The 22,066-nt window shown below is 40.4% G+C and overlaps 1 protein-coding gene across 2 annotated transcripts in view; it reads left to right on the forward strand.

The window, feature by feature from the left end:
- The window catches only part of CACNA1S (calcium voltage-gated channel subunit alpha1 S), a 78,185-nt gene that overhangs the window by 44,110 nt on the left and 12,009 nt on the right, over positions 1-22,066 (forward strand). The window contains exons 29-40 of one of the 2 annotated variants that reach the window (XM_072997463.2): positions 3,217-3,273; positions 6,534-6,587; positions 7,677-7,817; positions 7,974-8,039; positions 10,856-10,947; positions 12,206-12,365; positions 14,476-14,603; positions 15,978-16,074; positions 17,339-17,441; positions 19,446-19,547; positions 19,719-19,843; positions 20,473-20,601. In XM_072997463.2, coding sequence (XP_072853564.2) covers positions 3,217-3,273; positions 6,534-6,587; positions 7,677-7,817; positions 7,974-8,039; positions 10,856-10,947; positions 12,206-12,365; positions 14,476-14,603; positions 15,978-16,074; positions 17,339-17,441; positions 19,446-19,547; positions 19,719-19,843; positions 20,473-20,601 — 1,254 coding nt within the window. The remainder of the gene's footprint in view (positions 1-3,216; positions 3,274-6,533; positions 6,588-7,676; positions 7,818-7,973; positions 8,040-10,855; positions 10,948-12,205; positions 12,366-14,475; positions 14,604-15,977; positions 16,075-17,338; positions 17,442-19,445; positions 19,548-19,718; positions 19,844-20,472; positions 20,602-22,066) is intronic. The other variant, XM_020805303.3, reaches the window with a different exon arrangement.

Raw genomic sequence — 22,066 nt, forward strand, 5'->3', positions numbered from 1 at the left:
AAAAATGTTTCAGACAGGACAGCTGTAAAACTGGCAAATGGGGGTGGCTTTCATGTCAAAGCAACAGAGGTCTCCCAGTATTCCAGAGAAACTACAACCGCCTTCACCAACTTAATACTCTCCAAATGTGTTAGACTGCAACTTCATTGGCCATACTGGCTCGGAATGAGAGGAGTGGCATTCTAACACCTATGGAAGGCATTGTTTGGTGGAAAGCTGAGGTATGAATTCTTGCATATCTGAACAGACATTCTGATTCACTGCAGCCATCACTCAACTTCAATTTCCTTTTCAAAGACATAAGAACAGATGTTATCCTTGAACTGAAGGATTTATAGCTATTCTAGGCACAAAACTGGTTAAGTTTGGTGAACCTCAGGGATCCCTGCCAAGAAGTGCAATAAAGTGACCTATAGGCAATAGACTGATATCCAGAAGACTCCAGATGTCCTGTAATCTCTGTATCCTTTCTAAGTGTATGCTCTTGGGCTGTAATATATATTTGGCAAATCTAGTATGAAGTGGAGATGGTTTTGCCTTATGGTGCCTGCAGAGAATTATCTTGCTCTCCATGGCAACCATATTTCAAATGTTTGCTTATTCTGTGCATTTAATATTGCCTGGATGATAATATTTGCATATATAAATTATGCTTTCTGTATATACATGCATGAATGCTATGCCATACACCAGAGTATATTAAAAATATATACCAAAGGTGGAATAGTCCATGCATATGCTGTATTGTGTGTCCATATAAAGAGTAGAAAACACTAGATAGTGGTGGATTTAAAATGTCTTTATGTGCTTTTTTGTGCTCAGCGCACTGCTAATGCATGTATTTCCAGTTAGCTATAGCGACAGAAATGGCTTTAGACAAAGATTGTTCACCAGTAGCATTCATGACCAATTCGTGATTGCATTGCACTTGTATACTGAATAATGAACACCAACTACAAAACATGCTGTGCTTCTGTGTAGACCAAAAACATCTAATCAGCCAGTGCCAGAGTTTTAGAAATCAACAGCCCAGAGATCAATCTGTTCGAGGAGGCATTTTGAAGAACTATTCCAAGGATTTAGACATCAAGAGACAGCTGATCATTCTTCACTTCCACCCTTCCTTCCTTGAGAAGAGGGTGTCCCTCACATCTCATTTGGGAATTCTTAAGAGTCTGTCCACTAGACTGACAGCCACATTAACCCATCTACCTTGGTGCAAATCATTCAGTGGGCAAAAGAATGAAAGAGAAGATCTAAGTACTAACTAAAAATGTTCAATTTAAGTGCAACTGAAGAATGTAGACTTGGAATAGCTAGGCAAATGTTCTGTCTCTTTGTCTTGGTGCCTGTTACTTTGATTACTGTCAAAAGCAGGAATGGTTTTTGCCCAGTGACGTCTATCACAGGGCTTTTTTCTCTGCCACGCTAGAACACTGCCTGCTTCCTAAGCAGCTTCGGACTGGAAAAATATAAAGAGGCTGGACCATGATTCCTACAAAAGATCCCCTTCTCACCCTAAGCTATTGTTCATTTTACTTTTTGTGTTCCATTATATTATATCTTTGGTTTGCAAACCTAGCCCTTACATCCCTCCTTTCCTGTGTTTTCTGTCTTTTCTTCTTCTCTCCTTTCCTGGTCCATTTGTTTTGTTTATTTGTATATTGATGTTTAATCAACTCCTTGCTAAGTGATTGGTCTAGGTCAGTGGTCCCCAACCTTGGGCCTCCAGGTGTTCTTGGACTACAACTCCCAGAAGCCTTCACCACCACCTCTGCTGGTCAGGATTTCTGGGAGTTGAAGTCCAAGAACATCTGGAGGCCCAAGGCTGGGGGCCACTGGTCTAGGTGAGCTAACAGAGGGCCTTTTTGGTAGTTTGTTTGTTTATTATTTGATTTGATTTGATTTCTATCCCACCCATCTAGACCCAAGGTCTACTCTGGGTGTTTCAAGGGAATGTCTAAAAACAAATAATGCCCGGTATGTTAAAATACTTCTCGCATTATTTGGGACTTCCTTAGGGATGAGCACCACCCCCTACAGTCGAATACGACTGGACAAAAATTTGTCAAGGGGAATCTTTACCTTTACCTTACCTTAGGGATCATACATTACGCACATAAAGGAATCACCTTGCCGAAACAAGAGTGGTAACCAAGAAAGGGGGAAGAATAGATTAGAGCATGAATCCAGCAAACTCACACATTATTTTATTTGCTGCTAGAGTCAATGTGACCATATGCAGTAGGTATAAGACACTAAGACCAGGATTTTAAAAGGCCTGCATTTGGATGTTAATCAGTTTTGTTTGAAATCAAGTGCATTTAAAATTAATCACAAGAAACTTTCCCAAATAAAATTATTTTTCTTGGAGTAAATTGTCTTGTTAAATCTTGTCAAGGTAATCCTGTTCAATCTTTGGATTATTTCCATGGACAAAAGAGAGATAATTTCTTTAGAAGAACTCCGTAAAATGGGGGCCACCTTGATAACCAAGATTTTTGAAAGAGCTGATCATGAAATGCAACAGTAGAAGTTTCTAGTCAGAAAGGGACATGTTGAAAATCCTAATCTCTTGTCAACTTTTTAATAACACCTGAGCACTGTTTGAGATCTTACTTTGAAGTGGTTGCCTGACCACCTAGCTGTAGCTGTCCAAACATTATACACCCATGTAGGCATCTAAGACTTTTGGGGGTGGGGTAAGAAAAGGACATTCACAAGACCTTTTGCAGGATCAGGGAGACTGCATAGTAGTATGCTGTTTACATGAATTACGCTAGGACACATCACCCCAGAGACCGTGTGCTTACCTGTGTACACTGAAATGGAAAATAAATTTAGGATTCTGACTGGGGTGGTTTTCCTGTCTTTCACTCCTCCATGAAAGCTTGTGACTGTACCCAAGCCTCATTGCAGGATAACTACACTAGAACTCTTGATTTCTTTGGGCAACTTTGAAAAATCTCCGTTCTAATAGGAGCATCTTCTCTTGAGTCTGATCACCTTTCCTTCATTCATTATTCCTCAAACCCTCTTTTTGTCTTCCTCGTCTTAGCAATCCTAGCAACTTCCGCTATCTCCTTCTGTGAATCCTGATCCCTCCTCCCATTCCTTCTATCCATTCCTCTTCTCCCTCTCTTAAACGCCTTCTGATTCCTGTCATTGCTTTCAGGTTAAGTTATTTGTTGGATTACTCTCTTATTTTTTTGACAGACAATTCTTGCTTCCAGTGGCGGATTGTACTGCCTAAGTGGTGGCTGTAATGGCATTGTAAATATCAGCTGCATGAGCTTGTTGTGGGCAACCTTTCCATTCATATTTCCCTTCCTAGACTGTTCCTTGTTGATGTGTCCCATTGTGTTAGTGTGGATTGCATGAAGGCTGATGCTAAAAGTGGGTCTTCAGAGATGTTACCTGAAACAAGATAAATATGTTTGTGAGTCTCTGGAGGCTATGCTGGCATTGGAACAAAGCAGGCCTAAAGGCATTTTTATCATACAGTCAATTTTTCTGCTTTTCAATTTAGTACTTCAGCACTCAGCTAGAAGCAAAGGAATTGAAGAATTTCTTAGTAAATAGGATATCTTGTTTCCTCTAAGTAAAGTATTTATTGGGGTCACTTTTTAAAAATGAGATATCTTGTTCAGCATTGTAAATAAAGGCTATGCCTACACTGCAAACATCTGTTAGTTTCATGGCTTATGAATGAAATTCTCTAAATGGATGCTAGAGCTTGTAGTTTGGTGAGGACATTCAGAATTTTTCTACAGACTCCTAATCCTTCTCCTGGAATTATAGCCCTTGAGGGGGAGACAACAGCTTTTTGATTCAGTTTTTGTTGAGTAAATATTTTGACAAAAAGTTGGCCCACTTTTGTGAGGTGAACTGCCAGGAACAGGCTACAAACTGGTTTATTTACCAAGATTACAAAGATTTACGAAGACAATATTATTAATTGCAGCAAAATTATTGCAGATTTTAATGGCAGCAAAACCTAATTGCTATACAGTAATTTACATAGCAAGAAAAACATCTATGGTGTTTTACAGTTGATCTAGCACTTTTGAAAATCAGGTACACCTTGACACACAATTCACTTCCCCTGCAATCTACAACTGCAGTGTGAATATCTACAGTGTATAAAGTGCTGGAGTGTATATATATAATATAATTCCTGTAGCAATGAAGTCCTGTCATGGGAGAGCTCATCCAGTGAAAATGCCAGCTCAACAATAGACTCAGAAATGGGAATAGTAAAAATGGGTTTAAAGGACAACAGACAATATTCAGCACATACCCAGCACCCATAATCTGCCTTGTCCGCTTATTCACTTGCACTATCCACAAGAACTGAAGCAAGCCACAGGAAACAGCAATCCTGGATATACCCTGAAGATACGAACCACGAGAAAGAAGATCTTTCTGGAGTGATTGTGTGTGTGTGTGTGGGGGGGTAATAGCATTACCTATTAGTTATATCTTCTGACTCAGAATTTGAAAGAAACATGGCATGAAAATTGTCTATTTTCCTCATGATGTTGAGAAAACACTGATAGTTCACTGCATTTTTTTCAAAGACCTGGGATTAAGTAATTAATTAACAGCAATTAATCATTGTCTTCTGTCTTCTCCTTAGCCTTATGTCCTACAAATCTGAAGGACTTGTGAAATGTATTGTTGCATAGAGCTAAAAGCTTCTAACCTTGAGCTTCTTATATAAGATTTCTAACTGTTTTGCTACCGTGTTTATGATTTCACTGAAAGAACCGTCCCACAAAACAGATGGCAGGGATAGCTTTGGGAGGGCAGTTGTCGGGTTTGCTTTCTGAAGCACAGCAAAGGCCAGCAGATGTACAGTATTAGTGTTTTTCTACAGCATGGAGAACCCAACTTTCATTCCTAGTTCAGTTTGCAGATCTCATTTTAGAAGAAGATGTAGACAGAGATGAAGGTCCCGTACCTGAAGTCCTGGTCACATGAGGGAAATGTTCTCTAGTTAAACCTCAGTTAGTTTGTTGCTTTTTTTTTCTGGTTGCATGATGCATGCTCAAGATCAAGACATTTTCCTGGCCAGGGATGTTACTGCGGAACATTTTCCGATCATCAAGAGGGGTGTGTTATTTTGTACCTTTGTTGTATCTGTGCATTCCTTACTGAGATTGCCTGTGTGCACGACCTGCTCTGCTTCTTTTTAGAATTGTAGCCAGGAAGGTGGCCTCCACTACTGGAGTCTGCAAAAAAAATATTTTTTTTTCCATGCCTGATACATCAATATGTTGGTAAAAATATATCACCAGGCGATGCATTGCAATTACATTACTGGCGAGTAATGATTTCCCCCCATGGGAAGATACATTTAACCATTGGTATGCCAATGTCACCAGTGGGGGGTGATATGTGCAGGGGCTGGAAACAATCGCAGTGGGTGTATCGGGAGGAGGAAAGCTGTGCGGAGGGAGGCAGAGTCATGTTCACTTGCACAGTCATGCATCTTGGCGGGAACCTTGTTCCTGATATATTGATGTCTCAATAAATGTTATTTTTAATATATATATAAATCGCGAGGCTAAATTGGCCCTTGAAGCAAGAGAGAAAATAAACTGGTACCATGGTGTAGCCAGCCATAATGATTCAAACAGGAGGAAATAAATCGGTTCTACTAAAAGTTATTGGGATGCTTGCTCCAGGATATAAATCATATGACCATGATTCAATACAACAGAGGTATCAGAAGTAGTAAACATTTCCCTTGTGTGACTAGGGCCTTAGCTACCAGTTATGAAACTAACTCTGAATAATGCTTTTGCGGCTCTACAGAAGTGTAAATCCCTGAATCAATTTTGTACCAGGTGTGTACTGTTGCACAACAGTCCCATGTGATCTGTGCTGCAAAAGCATCATGGAGCTGACTGTGTACTGAACTGGCATTGATGTGCTTGTGTCTGGATTCATTGTGCCAACAAAGTTACTTGGTTGGGCTACAACTTCCATAATCCTTTATTTTCCCTATAGATCTAAATCAGTTTAGCTACCATATTTCCACTGCAATGAGTAAACGGTTTTGTTAGCATTATTCTCCCACACATTGAAGAGTTACAAGTAACTGCATTTCTAGTATTTACATCTAGTTTGCTGTTGTGATAAACTGCAGGAGCAATAAGTGCCATCCCCTTCCCAACTCCATGATAGCATCAAGAACACCTTTCCTACCTGCCATGTTGGATATATGATTTCTATGGTTCAGATGTATCCTTCCTTTCAGTAAAGCTAGCAGTCCAAGAAGACCATGATGTTAATTTCTGAGATTGTTCACTAGGCTTAGAACTGCACAATTCATCTTACTCTTGGAAATCTAAGCATAACTGTGGCAGCATGAATTTACTTCCTATATTATACATTTTCTGTGTTGGCATGCAATCAACCACATAATTTTAACCAGTCCTTTAGTTTAGCATGCTGTTGGCCCTGAGGCCATAAAACTCCCTATATTGCTACCACTGCTGTCCTTATTACACATGATATCTTCACAGACGAGTCCGCCTGCGCTCCAAGGATACAGCTCTGCTGGAGAAGCCACACCACAGGTGAATATTTAATTATTTATTTAAAATATTTCTATATGATCTTCAGTGGACTCTATTCAAAATATACAAATAAAATGTAACAACTACATTTTTAAAACATCATTTCTAAAGTCTGGAAGAATAAAAATATTTTTGTATAATATTGTTAAAATCCTGGTTACCAAGTTCCCACAAAGTTGGAATCATGGCTTGCAAATTTACTTCTTCAACATGCCATGCATGTTGTGTTAAGGACAAATTAGGACAGCTACATAGTGCCATATGGTGCTGTTTCTGACAAGGTAGCTTCGGTTTGGATATTGTTGTTGTTGTTGTTTAGTCGTTAAGTCGTGTCCGACTCTTCGTGACCCCTTGGACCAGAGCATGCCAGGCCCTCCTGTCTTCCACAGCCTCCTAGAGTTGGGTCAAATACATGCTGATAGCTTCGATGACACTGTCCATCCATCTCGTCCTCTGTTGTCCCTTCTCCTCTTGCCTTCACATTTTCCTAACATCAGGGTCTTTTCCAGGGAGTCTTCTCTTCTCCAGTGTTCTTCTCCGTGTTTAGTCAGAACTCTTCACTATGACCTGTCCATCTTAGCTGTCCCTGCACGGCATAGCCTATAGCTTCTCTGAATTACTCAAGCCCCTTTGCCATGACAAGGCAACAATCCGTGAGTTCCTCCAAAATGATCTGGAGGTCCTCACCATCAATTTTGATGCCACCTCTGTCAGCTCAAGCAGAGATGAGCAGCCATTAAACCAGGTGCAGAAACCCTAAAGTGATGCTCTACTGGACAGAAATCAAGGAAACTGAATCCTTTATAGACCACATAACATACATGTCCATGGCCCTCAAAGTGATGTTGATGTTTCATCAAAATCCCAGGTTGACAGGGCTAAGGAAGTTAAACATCTTCCAATCTCTCTTCATAAGTCTTAATAATAGAAAAACACATTGGCCCCCCTCATTCACAGTTAAATCATGAATGGTAGTTGTTTTACTTATGTACATATCTGATTAACACAACCCATCTCCTAGTGAGTAAAAATTTCCTTCTGTCTGCTTCATTCTCACTCACTGCTGAAGGAATGTGCTCTTTTCCACAGGTTCCTGCTATAGATCCTGATGAAACCGGCCGCATTTCCATCACTTTTTTTAGGCTTTTCCGAGTCCTGAGGCTGGTAAAACTGCTGAGTCGAGGAGAAGGCATTAGAAATTTACTTTGGACATTTATCAAGTCCTTCCAGGTAAGAATATCACTAGGTAATTCTTTCACCCAGGCACAGGTGAAGTACAGTATAGGTTCTAGATATAGGACGTTGTTGTGATTCAACTCTTCCTGTGTCATTTCTTTGTGAAGACGTTGTGTATGACACTTTAATTCTTCTATGTTCTGTCCCCAGGCACTGCCTCATGTGGCCTTGCTGATTGTAATGTTGTTCTTTGTCTATGCTGTCATTGGAATGCAGGTAAGGATGCAAGAAATGGTTTGTGTGAGAGGCTTGCCAGGTCAGAATAATAAAATTCTCAGAGATTTCAAGGAAAAAACTCAGATGGGGGGGTGGGATTTTGTGAGGTCACAGAGGCCAGGCAGGCTGGTTCTGAGGGAGTAGTTTGGGGGGGAGGAGGCATGAAGGGAAGAGTGGTAAATGGGGCCATCATGTAGATAAAATCCAGTTAATTAGGTAATCTGGGGCTTGTGGGAGGTGCCCAACAGTTTACCAAGAGCATTTTTGTGCTGCTGCTGCTGTCAGGGTTTATGAAACAAGAAGTCATAATGCTGGCATTCCATTCTCATTCCATGTGACATGAAGAACTCAACTTCTTGCACCACCAGCTCTCTCCCCAGTCCTCTCCCCTCAGTTCTGGGCTTTTAGTGTGTCAACACTGAGAAAATGCAACACACATACAATTTCATTGCACAATGGAGTCCGGGTGCCAGCTAGGAATGCATGGATATGGTTGGTTGGTTGGTTTATTTATCTATCTATCTATTGGATTTCTATCCTGCCCATTGAGACCAAAGATCTACTCTGGGCGGTTGTCCAGGCTTTAACTCCACCACACTTCCAAAAAGTTAGACTTTTTCTTCTTCTAGCACCACTTGCCCTGAGATTTATTTCCCTGTCTAGAGAGCCAGGAAGAGGAGGAATTCCTTGAGATTTCAACCAGCACCCTGAGACTTGCAACTTTATTGAATTTCCTCAGTAGAGGTGCAGTGAAAATGCCAGTCATATATCCTGCTTAACACGGGCTTAGATGTCATACTGTGATTTATTTTCTCGGAATTCTTCCTTGTAAACCTTCTTCTCAAGAAACAGACAATGGGCTGCTGTACTTTAAAGATGTAGCTAGCAGCTATCCCTCCCCCCCCCTTTTTTTGGCCTCCCTTTTTGACCTAAATTCAGATATATAAAGAGAGGACCAAATTCAGGTTGAGACTGTAGTGTGACAAGCAGGGAGGACGTTAAACCTTTTGCCTTTCACAGACTCTGTTCAGCTCAGAGGCACTACACTTGAAAAATATTTTGTGAAATTTCATTCTCTGGTGATGTGAATTAGGGGACACTCTATATGGGGATCGCAGTGGAAACAAAAGTTTAAAGCCTATCCCATGCCAGCTTTCATGGTTATGGTCTAGATCTGCACTTGCTTTACAGTCAAAAAGGAAAAAAGCATACTGCTACTGTGTTTCCTTGAAAATAAGACGGGATCTTAATTTTTGCTCCAAAAAACGCATTAGGGCTTATTTTCAGGGGATTTTTTTTTCCAGGTACAACAATCTACATTTATTCAAATACAGTTATGTCATTTTCTTCTGGTTGCTACACAATGGTGGAGGGTGGGGTTTCACTTAAGTAAGGCTTACTTTTGGGGTAGGGTTTTATATTATGAGCATCCTGAAAAATCATACTAGGGCTTATTATCAGGTTAGGGCTTATTTTCAGGGAAACAGGGTAGCTATATCTTTAAAGTAATAGGTAGTTTGGCTCTTAGAGCACTCTTCATCTTTGAAGTGAATAAATATTTACACTGCATAGTAAATAATCATTCCAGGGTCTCAAAAAGGTCATGTATCCAGTGACTCAACCATCCACTTGGAAATTCTGGGTTGGATTCACATTGGCCATTCCTTAGACAGAAAGTTGTTCCTTTCATAGACAGCACCATGATGGAACCATAGTTCCCTGCTGGAGAAAAGGCTCAAGGTGCTCTTCAGCACTTTACTCTCCATCGCTTGCCAGAAGGTTTCCCTAGCAATCCTCTCCTCCAAAAATTCCAGCTGCCTGTTATCTATAACAGCTTTTCAGGAAACAGCAAGAAGAAGGAATTACCAAGGCTGCCTCCTGGCCCCCTTCCTCCAGTGTAACTGAAACTCTGCATATCTCCTGACCTTGTGCAAACTATGACCTTGCAGAACCCATGCCTCTTTCCATAGAAATGTGAACAAAGAAGACATTCTGCCACAGGATGGCCAAATATATTCATACTTAGTCCTCATGAGGTTTCTGAGCTTTCCAGCAACATATTTGTACATACTGATTCTATAACAAGTCACACTTGAGTTTTGTGAAGCTGACCACAGCTTAGAGTTTAAAACTATAACATGGTGTTAGACAAAGATTAGGCAAATTGATGGAGCATAGGCTTGCCATCAGTTTACTATCTAAACGTAATGTCTGAGTTCAGCGGTAGAATGCCTCTGAATAACCATTGAAGTGGAAGAAAAGCAATTAAGTTCTTCCCTGCTCATTGGCTTCCCAGAAACAGCCGCTTGACTGCTGTGGGAAGGAGGATTCCAGAAAGTCCAGAGGCCTGATTCAGCATGAGTCTCCTTCCATTCTCATGAGTTTACAGGATGCAACTGCTTTTGTTTAATTTCTTTTGAAGAAATTTAATGGCAACAATGAAAGCGATTGAATCATGAAAACCATGAGGGCAATATGAAGCCCTCCTTGCTTATTTTTGCCATTCTCTCTCTCAATCTGTCTCTCTCTCACACACACACACCAAAAAAGAAAATTGGCCTGTTGATTTCTGAAGGTTGCTGATCTCTGAAGGTTGCCGATCTCTGTCTAAACAATCAAAGAGAAAGGGTGCTTCCTTTGGTTTAGCAATATTAAAAGCCATCCATCTGGAAGCACCTAGCAGCAGAATTAATATTAGCATACATGAGGAAGAGGGTTCAAGAAGTACAGATTAATCAAAGAAACAAATAATAGGAGTTAATGCCTCCAGCAAAAGCACATTCTTGCCATTGATGAACAAACCTTTTGATTTACAGATGTTTGGGAAAATTGCTCTGGTGGATGGTACCCAAATAAATCGGAACAACAACTTCCAGACCTTCCCACAAGCAGTGTTGCTGCTGTTCAGGTTTGTATAATGTTAGTCCTTTGCTGAAGTTATGGCCACTCGAACATTTCCAGAAATTGGGGCATCACCACAAGGAGGGTGCTGATTTATACTTATGCTTACCTCGATACACGTTTAGAAATAAATGCTGTATTATAAGTAGGAGACACAACAGAGGGCTCCATAAACGGGAAGAATAATACTTGCTGATTTGTGTGTCCACTCTGTTTACTACTCAGCTGCTGACTTTGTGAGCAAATCTGTGTCATCTGGTACTTCTGCATGTGCATCCTGCATTTCAGGATTCCTCCAATTACAGGACTGTTCTCTAATAGGCCATCAAATGCAAATCTGTCCACTATAAAGTTCAATATGGTAATCCCTGGTCTTTGTACCTTTCACCTTTTTATTCAGGATTAAATTGCTCTGTTGTGGAAGTAAAGCCAGACTGATAACTTGAAGGGCACATCAGCACAGGCCAGCAAATGAGCTCCCCCAAGATGAATGAAGCTGTAGAATAGGTAATAGTGCCTAGTAACAAATGCTCAAATTTTTCTCATCCTCTACCCCCCAAAAAAGGAGTCTCAACAGCTATTAAAAATGTCCTGCCACTGTGAGAATTTTGCTCCTGAATAAGATTGAAAAGGTCAATGGCTTTTTTTGTCATCATCAGCAGTAGTGCAAAACCAAATAAAAAACATTCTTGATTTTGCCCCCCCCCCCCATTTATATTTTGAGCTTTTTAAAAAATGGATTTTGCATAATCACTGCCACACTGTTGCATTTTGCACTATATATATTTCTGGAAGAAACTGCATAAAAAGTACTCCTGCAATACTTTCACAAAAGACTGAAATGTGAAAAATGCAGAAAAACACTCCTAACCTCACCTAGCCAGGATATATGAAATATATCTCAACATATGAAATTTCAAAATTTTAAATTCATTTTTCTGCCCTGCAAGAAAGAAATGCATGAGTCATAACTCTTAAAGTTTCATTCACTCTGCCACACAACCCTGAAAAGGACTTCTTTCAGACCGTGACTATACCAGGGGATAGATTTTGGCAGCTGTAATCCAAAAATAACATTAAAACAAAGTGAATTTTCCCAGTTCTTCCACCATGTGCCAAATTAAACACTTGTTCATAGTTTTTTTTTCACTTTAGTTTCAAGAATCCAGAAATTGTTGAGGAACCAGCTAACCAGGACATATCCTCTTCTCCATGAATGCAAGTAAAAGGTACCTACACTATCTTACTTATCTTTCTTTCTCTAGGTGTGCAACAGGCGAAGCCTGGCAGGAGATCATGCTGGCTGCGAGCTATGGGAAGAAGTGTGACCCTGAATCTGACTTTGCTCCTGGGGAGGAATATTCTTGTGGCTCTGGCTTTGCTTATTTCTACTTTATCAGCTTCTACATGATATGTGCATTCCTGGTAAGTTGTTTTTCCTCTGTTACCTTGTGTTTATTTCCCATACAACTGCCATACAATTGTGGTATATCGATAGATGTTATCAGTAGCACCTTCATCCAAGACCAAGCTAGTTGTAATGCGAAGGCCATTCAGATCATGCACAGTAAAAGAAATACACGAGAGAGCTGCCTGGGGTTGGTTTGTTGTTACTACTTTGACCTCTGATGCTTTCCACCCATCTCAGAGCATGGAAGGTCCTTTGAAAGAAGGAATTTCTGCTTCGGATGTGCGTTCTCATCTCCCTGTCACTTTTGGTCAAACAAGTTTTGCAGACTTTTGTACTGTTCCAAAACTCGGCCAAAATGTTTTGAACACCAGTGATAGTCGGAGAAAATAAATGTATGCACACTGTGGGAGCCAATGCTGTTCATAAACCACTTTTGCTTTTAAAATAAAAACAAACATCTGTTATTTTCCTTCAGACCTAATATTGGTGTTGTGCACAGACTGTTATTAATAGCTGATTGTCTTCACTCTCCAGAGCTCAGGCAGTTCACTGTCTGGGACCTTCAAATCCAGCCAGATGTAAAACTTCCCATGCATCAAGCGACTGTTGTTCTATCGAGCCATTGAACCACGGATAGTTAGGCAACAAATATCAGGAGGACAAATATAATGTTTTATTTTGAAGGGCAGTCAGAAGCCATATTGGAGAGGAAGAAAGCAAAAAAAGGGGAAATTGCTTGTTTTGAAACAGATTAAGGTTACCCTCTGTGTTAAAAGTGTGGTACACATCTTAAAGTTACTTTCTTTTTAAATTCACAAGTAAGTACCATGAGGCCTGATCCAGACCAGGCTCACTGCATGGGGGAGGAGGTAAAAAGGGAGGGGGGCTTCAATTGCAAATATTCTGTTGAATAATTTTTTCCTAGTTCCCATAAGAATGAAGATTTAGGACAGAAATCAGTTAGGGATAAATCTCTGTTTATGTGACGTGAGTTTGATCCAGATTCAGTCCCTGTACAATTACTTGCAAGTAAAATTTTGAATATTTAAATATTTCACGTACAGGGCAGTTTAAACCTTTAGCTATTAGAAAGCCTCATGAGGTTAGCAAAGAGATGGTCTTCCATGTGTGGAGAGTTTTTAACCAGCTTTCTCTCTATGTCAGGTTTTATCCACAGAGATGTTTCATCCAAAGAAAAAGAGATTACTCTTTTCAAAGCAAAGATCTCTAGTTACCCTTTCTGACCTGTTTCCATTTTGTCAGGTGTCCACAGTTCATATTCATTTTGGATTAAACATAAGTTATAAAGCAGAGCTTGGACAAGTTACTTTTTTGAACAACTGTCACTTGACTTTTGAGGGAATGTGGGAACTGTATGGGTATACTGTGTATATACTTACAATGACAATAAATAAATAAATAAATAAATAAATAAATAAATAAATAAATAAATAAATAAATAAATAAATAAATAAATAAATAAATAAATAACGCATACACCAAAGTAATGTTTCCAAGCTCTGCTATAAAGTAATGTAGCCCTAGAATGTCCTACTCATTACTTTGGCCTCTTAGGATTTGCGTACGTTGATTCTTTTCCATCCAAAGCTGAGAGCCTATGTATTGAGGTGTGATCATGGAAGCAGGAAAATCACATAGGAGACCTGTTACTATCACAAACTGCTCTTCAGTCATCACCACAAATAGTCCAGCACAACAGAGTATGAGAGCATGATGATTTCTGGCTTGTGAAAGAAGACTCAAATAATAACCATTTTCTGCTAGCACACTTCAAATTGGGTTTCTCTCAATGTATGCATGCAAGGTGTATAGACTTGACTTCTGACACTTGCAGAACTACTCATGACCTTTTCCGCACTTGTAGACTCATCTTAAAGTATGTTTGAACAGCAGAGTTGCTGAAGAGTTTATATTATTGACTATGACTCCCAGCCAACTGTCTGAAAAATAGAGGGAAGAGTTTGCTGCAGTTTGGTAATTCTGATACCAAACTCTTCAGCTGTACATGGATCGTTCTGTGGACCACCAGCTGACTCTGCTTTTTTGAAGGGCTCTGAATCATTATCCTCTTCCATTTTCATCTAAATGTGCATCTCTCCATAGATTATCAATCTTTTTGTCGCTGTCATCATGGACAATTTTGACTACCTCACGCGGGATTGGTCCATACTAGGCCCACATCATCTGGATGAATTCAAAAAAATCTGGGCGGAATATGACCCTGAAGCCACGTGAGAACTCAACTGTTACTAAGTTTGTAAATTAGAGTGCAACCAACCAGGGAAATAGATCACATTTTGGACTGTTTGTGGCACGACGTGGTGCAAACTATTTCCTGGTGATCGCATGATGTACAGGAGATTGCAAACCAGCCCAACCCTGATCTTTGTCCAAGCTGAACCTTTATGGTCCAGCAGTAGGGCTTTTACCTTTTAGGGTTGGACTGGGCTTCCCCAATGGACAGAAGGGTCATTTTAAGGGACATTGCTGCTAGCAAAGTGAATCTTTCTGGTGCAATCAGATGTAACCCCTTTTCTCTGTCTGACCACATCCTTAATTACTTCATTGGAAACAAACAAACAAAACCTCAAAAGAAGAAAGCTTCTACTTCCTGGAAATATTATGAGTGTAGGACAGGGAAACCTCCAGTCTACATGCCTAAGACAGTCAACAGAAAGTCTACATGTGGTCTTCAAGGGTTCTGGAGGGTGCCACATTCTGACCTTTCTATGAAGAGCCATGCCCTCCTATTTTGGGGAGAATCCTCTTGCAAAGTTCATCTTTTGCTCTGGGAAGTTAAGCTTAAGGCAGGAGAATCCCATGGTTATCTCTGGTCTGAAAACAAAGAGAAGAGTAGGATTCCCCCTGTTCCTATTCTGAGCCAAAACACAGACAAAATGGGGGGGGGGGGGAGGAATGCTCTTGTTATTTCTGGTCTGAGATAAGAAGAGCACTTTCTGTTCAGAGAGTGTGGTCTGTGCTTCCCCCTGCACACAAAACGGGAAAATGACATCACAGAGGAGTAGGACAAAGTGACACCAGTGAGTCTAGGGGGCGGTGTTTGGTCCATGAAATGCCACCCTGTGATATCATTTCTCTTGCTGCTTTCCACTCCAGGATCAACCCAGTTCGACAATTCTAGTAGGAAATCATTTGAGGGCAAAAGTATCTATATATATTTACAGAAGGCGAACATCAGTACAAGCTCTATTGTTTTTATTATTATTATTTAATTCTGCCAGACAGAGTAAAATGCAGGTATATTTTATAGAGTAAAATACAGTTATATTTGCAAACAACTTCTGTCCATATGGATCCTCACCAATTCAGAAGGCTTGCAAGGAGGTTAATATGCACACAGTTTGCATGGTTAGTTTCCCATTTTTTGTTTATGTTTCATGGTTTCTTTGTCCAATGTACTTTTAAGTTATACGCTACACCACCAGATCATGAACATAAAATGGGATTGTATGTATGTACATTAAGATTTTTAAAATGGGGCAAGCATGCTACCGAACTGTGACTTCCAGTCCTTAGAATTAGGAAGTGAAGTTCCAGCTCTGCAATGAGTGAGTAAACCATGTTGTCTCTTCCTATTTCCTCAGGGGCCGCATCAAACATCTGGATGTGGTGACTCTTTTGAGACGAATCCAGCCTCCCTTGGGCTTTGGGAAATTTTGTCCACATCGTGTGGCTTGCAAGGTAATAATCTTGAGGAAATATTTCCTTATCAATCCTAACTAGGCCTGAGTTGTTCCAGGATCAAATTAGACATTCAAAGCATAACTCTTTCCTTTGACTAAGCCATTTTTACTCCAACAGTAGAACTTCATTAGAAACATGTGCCTCAGCAATCAGGCTTGCAGATTAAAGCCCTTGTTGACCTTCTTGTGACCAATCACAAAACAAAGCAAACTAAATGCAAAACACATAAAGGAGGAGAATGGTGTGCTATAACAAACAGATCCCTTTAAACACTTAAAAGAGCATTTCATCTGAAGATATGCTTAGCATTTTTTTTCTGATTCAACCTTAAGTTAATTCTTATCCCACACAAAATGGCCCCAGAGTCCCATTGCAATGGAGTATGCCATTACCTTAAAAAGCAAAGGAATGAAGGGCTGGTGTTTAATGTAATCTGGTGACAAAGAGTAAAACATTGTAATGGCTATCAAGGGTGCGATGCTTGTTTGTGTTCTGATTGTATGTGAGAGAGAGACTGAGAGACAGAGAGAGAGAGATGGGGGGAACAGAGCAATGGACCCTTATTCAGACATTCAGAAATCCTTCTTTTGTTTATTTCAGGGATGGACAAAGCTGGTTTGAGGCTGCAGGCAGTTCCCCAAGGCCATTTTTGAAGCCTCTGCCAGGCACCCCTGGAAACTTCATGTCTCCTGTGCCATTTTTTTCTACCCATAACAATGGGGTTTTCTGCTTGCAGAGACTTCTAGGGGTGGCCTTTTCTGCAATTGGAAGGGGGAGAGAGAAATCACAGGATCCTTGCAGGCCAGCCTCCTCCAAACTCAAGGTTAAAATTGGAAGAGGGCATCTGGTCACTTCTGGTTTTGTTTTTGTTTTGTTTTGGTTTTCTTGTTTTGCATTGCCAGCTCCTGAGCAGCCCCAGGTACGAGGTGCTGAGAATAAAAATTTTGCCCCCAGCCCCTGCATATATGGCAGCCCCTAGTTGATGAGGAAGGTCTGAAAGGAAGCAGTAACTACACCCAGGTGGATGTGGTTGCAGAGGTTCATGTGACTGGCAACCTTGATCAGGCAAGCCTCTGCTTTTCCAACTTCATGGAGGTTTGTAAAATTGTGTTCAAGTCGATACTACAGTATTACATTCCCCCTTCAGGCCTTCCCAGGAAATGCAGGAAGATAACAATTAGTGTAGTGATACAATCCATGAAAACCTGAATAGAACTGTCATTGGCTGCTATTTCTCTGTACAAGTGCATGTGTTTTTCAGCGCCTGGTGGGGATGAACATGCCCCTGAATAGCGATGGTACAGTTACTTTCAATGCTACACTCTTTGCTCTGGTGAGAACTGCACTCAAGATCAAGACTGAAGGTGAGAGGTGAAACCACCCCAATCTGCCCTATGAATAACTTCACTGTAGTTCCTCGCAGCTGCCATTATTTATCCTTTGAATTCTAAAGAACACCTTATATGTCAGTAGACTCTCTGCTGACCTTAAAATCCATTATGGTACAATTACACAGGCTCAACAGAAGATGCTATAAATCAATAGTAACTAATGCCTTTCAAGTGCATTTAATCACGAAACCTTAAAGAGTCAGGCAATCATTTGCTGCAAATTAGCATACGTAGCTTCAGCATGGAGGCATACCAATGTGCTGCCTCCAGGGGTCTAGTGGCTGGATGATCCTAACACATGGCTGATGTTAAGAATTTAATCCATCTCAGAGCTGATAAAGGTGAAAGAACTTAGTCATGTAGGCAAAAAAATACCTGTTGTTGCTGCTGCTACTACTGTTGTTGTATTTAATCTGATCTTATCTGGAGATAGTTGAGAGCAGGCAGCACTATACAGTATTTATTCACTAAACAGTATTTCAAAGCAGCACATTTAAAACAACTGAACAGAAACCAAACCAAAATAAATCATCTGAAGCAATCAAATAATAATTTCATCAAGATAATTGAATAGCATGAAAGCCAGCATTATCTACATGGGCGTTATATACATCACATCACATGTCTTTGAAGGCAGTATAGAGGCTGCAGTAGGTACAAAATGTGGTGGCCAGGCTAATTTTGGGGAAAAGATTATATTTCCCTGGTCCTTGTTTGCCTGCATTGGCTACCAATTTGCCTCTGTACCAAATTCAAGTTACTAATACTCACCTCTACATCCCTAAACAGTTTAGGACCTCACTACCTATCACAAATCTTCTTGTTAAGATCATCTTTTCATACCAGGTGTTGATGCTGTGGTTGGCCATCCCGAGGGAGGGCAAGAAGTCTATGACTATATGCCAGGCCTTCTCTATTGTGGCCACCTCTTTATGGAATGCTCTACCTGTGGGGGTGCACCAGGCCCCTTCCTTCCTAATATTCAGGAAGCACATAAAAACTTTGCTTTTCAGGATATCCTCCCCTTATACTTGTTGGTGATTAATGTCTTATTTTGAATATCACATTCATTCATTCATTCATTCATTCATTCATTCATTCACTCATTCATTCATTCGGATTTATACCCCACCCATCTAGACCAAAGATCTATTCTGGGCAGCATATACCCCAAGTATCAACCCATGCACATGGTCTATAATTGGGGATTGCAGATTTTTAAACACAACACTTACTAACTGGAGCATGTACATGCATAAGCATTGTCTAATTACCTTCATATGACTATTGATGTGTTTCCATTTTCCTGCAAATGCTGACCTGCTTGAGCAAAATATTATACTTTTAGTTTGTAACAACACACCCTACTACAGTATAAGAAAAGAAGTGGGGGCAAAAATAGAAAAATGAATTTCTATTTTTGAAATTCTAGAAATTTCTAATTTCTGTTTCTGACAGGAGTCAGAACTCCTTCAGAGGTCAGTAAAATGAGTACCCAGCTTGCTGGGGGAGGGGCAATGTGTAGCCTGCATAATTAACTTGTAAATCACCTAGAGAGTGCTTGAAGCGCTATGGGCAGTATATAAGCAGCACACTTTTTGCTTTTAAGTTGCTGATAAATCAGTGTAGTTGACATGCTGGTGAAGTGACTGAGTCCTAGATGTCTTCAGTTTTATAAAAGGCTTAAGATGATTGCTGTTGCTAGAACAAACAAAACTTTTTTTTTGGACTTATATACCGCCCCATAGCGCTACAAGCACTCTCCGGGCGGTTTACAATTTAATTATACAGGCTACACATTGCCTCCCCAGCAAGCTGGGTACTCATTTTACCGACCTCGGAAGGATAGAAGGCTGAGTCAACCTTGAGCCGGCTACCTGAGATTTGAACCCCAGGTTGTGAGCACAGTTTTAGCTGCAGTACAGCGTTTTAACCACTTATAAGTCAATTCCATATGATTGTTTGGTGCTTTTGTAGGAAACTTTGAAAAAGCCAATGAAGAGCTGAGAATGATTATCAAAAAGATCTGGAAAAGAACCAGCATGAAGCTCTTGGATCAAGTCATTCCACCAATTGGAGGTAAGTTCACAATTTAGTAATCAAGAAATAATTTTTGAATTTTTCTTGGGCTTCCCTGGCTTACTCATCAAGAATAATCTTTGCATGTTCTCCTGGAGTCTAAAATGTGCAGGCCGGCCAGGTACTGTTGCTGAGTTAATGTAATTATTTCACTGGTTTTTACTTATCTAGATGATGAGGTGACTGTGGGCAAGTTCTATGCTACCTTCCTCATCCAGGAGCACTTCAGAAAATTCATTAAGCGTCAGGAAGAGTACTATGGATACCGACCCAAAAAGAACGCTGTTGAAATCCAGGTAAGCAGAAAATGGAACTGAGGAATTCAGTATGTACCCACTTGGTTCTAAGGAACACAGGATTATTTTCACCTATTTTGAAGCAAAGTTTACGACTGTAGGAATCTCCATTCCAGTTAGACTTCAGGTTTTATACCGCAATGTGCACAAGCCATTATTTGTGATTTTCACAGCCATGTTTTCAAGTTCTTTAGGAAACTAGTATAAAAGAATCTCTTTGAGAATATTCTTATGGAATTATTGTTTTACACCTTCGTCTGTTCTCTCAAATTGCTTATGCCCATTTCTCTGGAATAGCTGATCCTCATTCATTCACCTTTCAGGGAGCATCTATATGATAGTGGCCAAAATCCAGACACTTAGCAAAGTAATTGCACTAGAATAGGCCCACTGAATCAATAGAGATTTGATGAGTCAACATTCCATTGATTTAAATGGGCCTACTCCCAGAATCCTTCTGCCACCATGCTGCCTGAAGAATTCTGGGGGTTGCAGTCCAAAAAGGTAACATTTCCAAACCAGGCACAAGAGCATGTGACTCTTGTCCCAATTTGTCTATGCCATTCCTTTCCCACCCTGGCATGAATGGATTCTGCCCGTGATAACCCCTTCCACCCTCTTTTCATGAGGCTGGCCTGAGGACCATTGAAGAGGAGGCCGCTCCTGAGATCAAAAGAGCCATCTCTGGGGACTTGACTGCAGAAGAAGAACTTGAGAGAGCCATGGTGGAAGCAGCAATGGAAGAAGGGATCTATAGGGTGAGTGTGAGCATGGGGTAATATTGGTTTAAAGGGCATCTCAGCAGCCTTCCAGCTCTTGTTACGAACATCACCAGTGGGTGCCATGCCAATTTTAGTGCTCCCTCATAGCATGAACACATTTGCCCTCTTGAAGCCTTCCCAGCATGGCAGTGCCATTCTTTGTCACTAACACAGCATACTGTTTACACGGTTGTGATAGTCACAATATCATTCAAGATCACAAAAGACCTTCTTCTTTGTTCATACCAGAAACAATCCAATGGTGCTTCTGAAGTGGAAAGATCAGCTGGCAGGGAGGTGCCAGTTGCCCGGAGGATGCCCTGATGTGTTCGCAGTCCTCCCATTCTTCAGGGAGGCTCCTTGTGTCTCCCAACACCATCACAAAGACTTTTCCTTTTTTGTTTAGCCCCCAACGAGCATTAGTATCTTTTATATCCAACACTCATCATTATGGAGGGTGAAAGACAAGCAAGGCTGTCTATATTTTAAAGGTCACCACTTTCTAAGCTAAACAGATATCTCTTTGCACATTAAAAGTGCATCTCTATCAGTAAAACCCAGGGGGCTTCTCCCTGTTTTTTGTTTTTTTGCAGTTTTTTTAGTTGTGCCCTGTCAAGGGAAGCCAATGGGTGAAGGAAGGCACTTCTCACCTGCATAGAAATACCACAGGTTTATCTTTTGATCCTGCTAAAATGTCTGAAAGAGATAAAACGTGGGAACTGATTTGATATTGAACAACTAGCGTTAATATTCTGAAGAGCAGAAGCTCTACCAAAAATGGGACTTGCAAGCTTTTCAGTGGTATGTTATTTGCAACTCAGAATATCTATGGAAATTACTCCTTTATTTTAATTGGACTATTAATACTTTTATCTGTTTGACTTGGGGATCAGCCTGGCAACCATAGTAACCTTTCTTATAATTATTTTAAAGCTCTACTGTCGCCAGTCCCGTGCTGCAAGTAATGGATCTAAAGGCTGAACTCCACTTGCATTAATAGCACTTTTAATTAAAGTACTTTCAACTTCCTTTATCCCCTATTCTTCTTCCAAAAATCAGTCCTACCAATTGCTCTTTGACCATGAGGTTTTTGTTGCTTGAAATAATACAATTTGGACTAAAGAGCAGTTTCATTCAGTGGGAAAATGGAATATGGAGAAGAGTTAAACTCATGCTGTAGTCCTGAACCATACAATCCTCACCCTCCTTTGGCTGTTTTTTTCTAAGGAAATGTAGAAGGTAATTCTAAGAGTCAGACCACAAGTTAAGACACACTTCATCTGACAGTGTTATCCTTCCAGGCACAAAAATCTTTCAGTGCTATGACCCTGAGCCAAAAGACAATTGATCATAAAATAAAAGTAGGCTAATTTGCCACATGGACACTCAGGCAACTTTGTGTTAAAACAGCTTTCCTCTTAAGTTTCCTCTGCTTCTGATGACATAGGCAGTATCAGCTAAT

Source organism: Pogona vitticeps, chromosome 4, assembly GCF_051106095.1.
Source record: "Pogona vitticeps strain Pit_001003342236 chromosome 4, PviZW2.1, whole genome shotgun sequence".
Taxonomy (NCBI): Eukaryota; Metazoa; Chordata; class Lepidosauria; order Squamata; family Agamidae; genus Pogona; species Pogona vitticeps.